At 38.3% G+C, this 7,731-nt stretch overlaps 1 protein-coding gene across 1 annotated transcript in view; it reads right to left on the bottom strand.

Annotated features, from left to right (window-relative positions):
* Window positions 1-2,093: 2,093 nt before the first annotated feature.
* The window catches only part of dpf1 (double PHD fingers 1), a 71,020-nt gene continuing 65,382 nt past the window's right edge, over window positions 2,094-7,731 (bottom strand). The window contains 1 exon segment of the mRNA XM_048161210.1: window positions 2,094-7,472. Coding sequence (XP_048017167.1) covers window positions 7,402-7,472 — 71 coding nt within the window. The 3' untranslated portion in view covers window positions 2,094-7,401.

Genomic DNA, 7,731 nt, shown 5'->3' with positions numbered 1-7,731 from the left:
ACTCCTGCTCCCTCTTGCACTGTCGTCTTTTCTCTTCTCTGATGACGTGTTTAATGACGTGAGGGCAGGAAACCTGTCAATCACGTGAGATGCACCAATAGCAAACCACAACCATCCACTCAATTTCCCATGGACAAAATCAAGTCCCGCCCCACATTTTTCTTGTTTGAGAAGCTGTTTCAGTTGGATATATGTTTTCAGTCATGTGACTGCCACGGAGACCTGGGAAGAAGAAAATCAAAAACGTGAACAAAATGCAAGTTTTGGGCACTTTGTTCCACATACAGCACCTACTGTGGTATTACAGCTACTAAAAACAGCGGGACATTCTAAAATGCTAAATATGACAAACACTTAATGTCCCTTAATATGCTAACACACTGATATTAAAAGATCAAATTCAGTATAAACCTTACTGGAGATGCATAATAATATACAGGTGAGCAGATGAGCCCAAAATATGAATGAAACACGCTAAATTGTTAAAGGGTTAGTTCTCCCAAAAATGAAAATTATCCCATGATTTGCTCACCCTCAAGCCATCCTAGGTGTATATGACTATCTTCTATTTAAAAATATCCTGGCTCCTCCAAGCTTTATAATAGTAGTGAATCGCTCATGATTTTGAAGCCAAAAAAAATGCATCCACCCGTCATAAAAGTAATCCACACGGCTCCAGGGGTTAATAAAGGCCTTCTGAAGCAAACTAATGCTAACCAGATATAACTCCGATTGTGTTCGTCTAAAAGAAGATAGTCATATACACCTAGGATGGCTTTAGGGTGAGTAAATCATGGTATAATTTTCACTTTTGCATGAACTATCCCTTTAAAGGGTTAGTTCATCCCATCGTTCATCTTCAGAACACAAATTAAGATATTTTTGATAAAATCCGATGGCTCAGTGAGGCCTCCATTGACAGTAAGTTAATTTACACTTTCAAATGCCCAGAAAGCTACTACAGACATAATTAAAACAGTTCATGTGACTACAGTGCTTAAAACTTCATGTTATGAAGCGACAAAAAACCAAAATAACGACTTTATTCAACAATATCTAGAGATGAGCAATTTCAAAACACTGCTTCATGAAGCTTTACAAAACTTTTGTTTCAAATCGGTGGTTTGGAGTGTGAAAATCACGTGATTTCAGTAAACAAGGCTTTGTTATGTCATAAGTGTTTCGAAATTTCAATGGTTCACCACTGGGGGGCGTAACTTTGGCAGTTTGATAAGCGCTCCGAACCACTGATTCAAAACAAAAGATTCATAAAGCTCATGAAGCAGTGTTTTGAAATCGCCCATCACTAGATATTGTTGAATAAAGTCGTTATTTAGTTTATTTGGTGCACAAAAAATATTCTTGTCGCTTCATAACATTAAGATTGAACCGCTGTAGTCACATGAACTGTTTTAAATACGTCTTCAGTAGCTTTCTGGGCATTTGAAAGTGTTAATTATCTTGCTGTCAATGCAGGCCTCGCTGAGCCATCGGATTTTATCAAAAATATCTTAATTTGTGTTCTGAAGATGAACGAAGGTCTTACGGGTGTGGAACGACATGTGGGTGAATAATTAATGACAGAATTTTCTTTTTGGGTAAACTAACTCTTTAAGCTTTTCTTTATAATGGTGCTTAATGAGAAACTGTGTTGCGTTTATATTCTGGGTTCATCTGCTTGCCTGTACATAGTATGCTTCATCAATAAGCTGTATATTGAATTTGGTCTTTTATTATCACTGTCTTACGACATTATTACATTAGCACAAACATGGTAAAAATGACTGGCGGGCAGTGGAGGAAAGCCTTGTTTTGCCCTCCAGGTGGGCGTTCCTGTAAGGGTGTGGCGTCACGTGAAAACTATACACTATAAAAAAATGCTGGGTTGTTTCAACCCAAATTTGGGTCAAATATGGACAAACCCAACCATTAGGTTAAAAATTTAATTTAACCCAATGGTTGGGTTTGCCCATATTTGACCCAAATTTGGGTTGAAACAACCCAGCATTTTTTATAGTGTATGAACTGGGAACAAAAGACTCATAACATCTGTTTCATGCTTCGCTGGAAACATCACAGAAGACAAAATCAGATAATGGTACAATTTTTTTTTTTATTTCCTGCTTGTCAAAATGGACAGAAATAAAAGAAAGGACATTCTTTAAAATGGATCACTGAGCAGCAGTCATCAGAGATGCTCAGTTCCATGAGGAGCACCCATTTCAAGTTCAATGAAAACAAATGTACAACTCAGTCCTGAGTCAGAACACGCTTCTTTTCTCCATATGTCTGTTTTATTTTTCTATGGACAGTTACAAGAAAGGAAAACACTCACGCATCATCCTCTCGCACAAGACTATTTTTTTAACTGTGTGTTTGTGGGGGAATTAAAAAAAAACTGCAAGCGAAAATCACAGCACGACAATATACAGGTAGAGAAGACCCTGTGAAATCAGCGAGACAGATTAAAGACAAATAGAGCACAGATCTCAACCGAAGCAGGACTGAGGACACAGTGGTCCGCGCTGAAATGTAGTTGCTCACCATTTTAACAATCTGGCTAAGCCTTGTGAACCCATTAACCCTCCACATAATGCCACTCATTACTAAGAATACAAGCACATCATTATGACCATTCCGCCCCTCGTCAATAAAGGCCTGTGAACTAACAAAATATCTTCATACAAACCAACCACAGCCCCTCTTTTTAAACTTTGGGGGGCATGAGAAACAATCGTTTGTAGTTCTAGAAAACACTACAGCACATGAAGGTTAGTTTCTAACCAAAAATCTCACCAAGGCAGACAAATCAATATATATTTTTCCCTCTTAATACTGTTTAAAATGTGAATTGAGTCTGCAAACATTATAAAAAGGTTTTCAAAACACTCCTAGCAGCCCTTCAATCTGCCATTGGTCACACAAACAGACAGCTCCGCCTCCAAACTCGTGCTATTGGCTGAGCCAGTGTTGCTATGCCGGGCCGCTCAAACAAATAATGTTTTGAAAACACCACAAAGCCACAGTGTTTTGGCTTCAGGAACTGAGAGGGAAGAATCAACACATTTTATGTGTAATTATTGTGTGTTATCGATATCAGAACATGCAAAATGTGTCTATAATTTTGTCTCTGGTGTGTAATTGCTTCAATTAAAACGTTCTAATAGTGCCCTCATCCAAAAAATCACACAGACTGTGCAAAATAGTCATAAAAAAGAACAACAAGGGGGTTGGCTGAACAGAGAAGTTGATATATCAAAATGTGAAATCAATACTATTTCTACTGAAGACTAAACATTTCTACAGCTCTTTTAAAAAGAATTGAAAAGATTTACATATATGGCGTCAGAGTTACCAGTGGTGTAGTGCTCATTAAAACCATAAATTGGAAAATTATACAAAAATAGAAATAACCCAATAACATGGATTAATATTTCACTGACAGCGTAGAAAAGGCTGTTTTCACATTTTGATGAATTACAGCACATAAAACATTTCACTTGAGTCTATAACATGGACCGATTCTGGAAAGACAGAGCACTTATCTATTTACAGCAAACGTCTCGCAACTTAAAGCTCAAGGACTCGGTGTAGAGAAAATGGCAGGCAGTCTTTTCAGTTAGGCCACGGATAAGAGGGGACTTTGGGTTTAAAACAGTCACCTCAGCACAATCGCACACACGCACACATGCTGCCGTCCCCATAACACTCCTCTGGATTTAGCTTGACATTTTTTCTTCTTTTAAGCAGGCTGCAGTAGCAAGTCTCAGAACACAAAGCAGACTTACAGATAGTAAAGAGCTCATTCTACAAAAGAGGCGCACAATTTTCTTGTCACAAAAAAGGAAAAATGCCCCTCCAAAGAGACTGGGGGGGGGGGGGAAGAAGTCTCCAAAGCTGGTCTTCAGTTTGTCCAGGAAATCAAAATGGAGAATTTGCGGTGGCACCTGAAAACGTCAGAATTTCACAAACTCCTCCCCTTTTTTAAAACACCCCGCCCACTGTAGCATTCTGTCGTTTACAGTTTTAAAAGTTCCACAAGAGTTTTAAAGCGCACATACATACCGACGCAACTTCCCCAGAGAGGGTCACAAACACAAAAACATTATTGCAGAATAAGTGTGCTTTCTTCGTTTTTTGTCCTTAAATTATTTAAAAACGATACTATTACAACATGCAAGCAAGTCATCGTTAAAAAAAGAGAACAATCGAACGTTTAACGCCCTGTTTTTAAAACAAGGACAGACGTTGCCCGATAAATATACACTCTTATAAACGCACCCTGGCTGAGAGGGAATTTTATGTTGGCTTGTTCAGAACAGGAAGAGGAGGTGGGGATCGTGTTGGAAGTACGGTAATTAATCAGCTGATTTTTGAAATCTACGTTTCTTTCTTTTCTTTTTTTTCACACAGAGTAAGTTTGACTCTGGCTGATAGACATGCACCTCGGACCTTCTTAATAAAGGGATCTATCTATGCATGAAAATTGTTTGCAGCATTACGACTTTCCTATTGGGCAAAAAGTATCTGACTTGATATTCCAGAATTTTCCAGATTCAATACAAGTTGAGCTAAATCAGCAGCATTTGTGGTATCATGTTGATTACCAAAAAAAAAAAAAAATCTATTTGACACTTGAAAAACAAAAATTGCGGTAATGGTGCGGCACATAGAATGGAAGTGAATTGAGACAATTTTTGGAGGATTTAAAATGCGAATTTTATAATTTTATAAAAGCACTTACTTTAACTTTCTGTAAAAGCTTTTATGGTTGTTTTATGGTTTTATGCATAACATTGTCAGGGCAACAAAGTTACTAAATTGGACAACTTTACACAGAAAAGGTCAGTAAGTGATTTTTTTTTTCACACTAAAATCATGTTAAAGGGATAGTTCGCCAAAAAAAAAAGAAAATTTTGTTAATTACTCACCCTCATGTTGTTTCAAACCCGTAAGACTTTCATTCATTTTCAGAACAGAGATGAAGATCTTTTTGATGAAATCTGAGAGATTTCTGTTCCTCTATAGACAATCCATGCAACTATGACACTTCAAAAAGTTCATGAAGAGATCGTAAAACTAATCCATATGAATTGAGCAGTTTAGTCCAAATTTTCTGAAGAGACACAATCGCTTTGTATGATGAACAGATTGAATTTAGGATTTTATTCACATATAATCAGCAAACATAAACAGAAGCTCAGCTGAACCTGCTTGAACAAACCTCTTGCGGAAGCTCAAACGTGCTGCGAAACACGAAAATGAACCACATTGGTTCTCACATGTCAAGCAAGCATGTTTGAGCTTCTGTTTACCACAACTGATGTCTGAGTTGATGAGTGTTTATATGTGAATAAAAGCCTAAATCAATCTGTTCATCATAAAAAGAGATTGAGTCTCTTTAGAAAATTTGGACTAAACCTCTCAATTAACATGAAGGGCTTTCGCACCGAATAGTTCTAGTTATAGGAACTAACCACTAGGATAGTTCCCCGAGAACTAATTTCTCCCCCGGGTCATTTTCCTGGCTGCATTCGCACCGGGAATAGGAACTCTGAAGCGGCCGACAGTGGCGTCTTTAAGGGCAACATTTACGAACGCTAAAAACCGGTGGATGGAGGATGCCGTGATTGGAGCTGTGTTTGTTGTGTGTCGTGGGTTTCGTGATAACGGAAATGGAATGTAAACGCATAATTTACGCGACTGAAAGAGCAAAAAGTGGGGCTAGGAGACAAAATTTTTAAAAAAATGGCGGGTGCTGGTGTTTGACCAATCAATGTACACTCACGTCACTGACAGTTCCTATAGAGCTGGTTTAGACACTACTCTGAAGTAGGAGCTAATTTCGTTCCACTAAAAGGAGTTCCTAGAACTAAAATCGTTCCTAGTTCCTGTGGTGCGAACACGGCAAAATCCGGGTACTTTAGCCAATTGTTCTAGGAACTATGAAAGGTTCCTCTGGTGAGAAAGCCCCTATGGATTAGTTTTACAATCTCTTTATGAACTTTTTGAAGCATCAAAGTGATGACAGAATTTTAATTTTGGGTGAACTATCCCTTTAACACTCATACTGTTTTATATACTTTTGAAATAATGAGTATTTTTGTGTTTTTGCGGATTGGCACCATTCATTTCCATTGTATGTGCCTCACTGTAGAGGTTTTTGGGGATGGATTTTTCAATCCAGCTCCTGCGAAAAAAAAAAAAGTTAATTTAGAAGTTAAAAAAGTTAGTTATTTTGTCCTTCTCACGGCAGCAACTTTCAAGTTTTGTCCTGCTCCCGTCGCAATAGCCCACAGGAGGAGGTCCAGACAGATTTTTCAGTCTCAGTCTGGTGTCATAGGCAATTTTTCCAATTCCCACCAATTCTCTGCTTCAGATCTCATGTGCAAGTGTTATGTTGGCATATGTCACAGCAGGCAAAAAGGAATTTGCTGTACGTTGTCGCATACAAATCGAAAAACACTAAGAATATCCAACTCTGCATCTGTAAATTGTTTATTTCACAATAAAATATCAAATACATGTGAGTAACTATTACTTTTAGATACTACATTTTGCGGTAGTATCTTTGCGTTGGGTCCCGTGGATTGACCTCTACCTCACTGTAACCCAGATTTTTGGGCATTTTTTTTTTTTTTCTTTAAGGAAAAGTGTGGTTATCAACATTATTCTACAAGTGCTCACATTGAACCTGGAATATTCCTTTTAACACAGACTATGTTCATGATATATCACTTTTTTTTTTTTTTAAAAATCGAGTGTAATGTGTTGCAAGAACCAAAAGTTGTATCCTCAAGGGATATTAATTATTGAAGAATTCATTCATCTCTACAACAGAAGTCTAATTACAGCTAGAATAAGGCCAAATTTAATGACTAAACATGATCTCATTACGTGCTGGTGTCTGCTCCTGAAGAATATACCGCGAAAAAAATCAATGGCACGTTGATACCATCTCTCACCAGAGCTAAACAAACCAAAAGCTGCTGTGAGATCAAGTGGCACTCGTCTCATCTGCAGTTGGTGCGTCTTCTAATGATGTCACAGAGACTCCTCCCACTGAAACGCCCCCCTCAGATTCGTGCAAAATGTCTCCTCAGCGACAAACCGTTTGGCACTACTTGTCTAGCCACCGTAAGATGGAGTCAGACAAGAAGAAGACCTCTCTGATCATTGAAGGAAAGAACTCTTTGGAGGGACTGACGAGGAAAGGTCTGCTTGAGTCCCAACTGACTTACAAAAATGTTAGTCGCACCCTACGTTTTCCTTGCAGTCACCACACAGGCAATGGGCAGATGAAACATGTTCTCTTCTGGTGGATGTTGGGGGAGTCTCTTTGGATCTGTGATGATGGGATAGAGTAGGATGAGACTGCTAGGGTGAAGTAGGGCACGGAGATTAGGTTAGTGTGATGTAGGCGGACGCTTTTTCCTTTAGCTGGCGCAGACACAGATGGCAACTCCAGCTCCCTGCAAAGAAAGAGACACAAATGTTGTATAAAACTGAAGCGTGGAATATTTGGCCAAAGTTAGAAATAGCACTTTTAAGTAGCAGGTCTTGTACACTGCAAAAATGCACTGTTTATCAGTATTTTTTTATAGATGTATTTTTTCAGAGAATATATCGTCGCTCTCAGGCAGAAGCCTTATATCTCCGTATTTCATCATTTGAATTTTTTTCATAAATCATTACTATTGGTCCCTTTACTTCTGTCAGTGGGTTTTGTAA

The sequence above is a fragment of the Megalobrama amblycephala genome, linkage group LG16 (genome assembly GCF_018812025.1).
Source record: "Megalobrama amblycephala isolate DHTTF-2021 linkage group LG16, ASM1881202v1, whole genome shotgun sequence".
NCBI classification, from domain to species: domain Eukaryota; kingdom Metazoa; phylum Chordata; class Actinopteri; order Cypriniformes; family Xenocyprididae; genus Megalobrama; species Megalobrama amblycephala.
The sequence above is the reverse complement of the archived record's forward strand: the minus strand, read 5'-3'. Positions and strand labels throughout refer to the sequence as shown.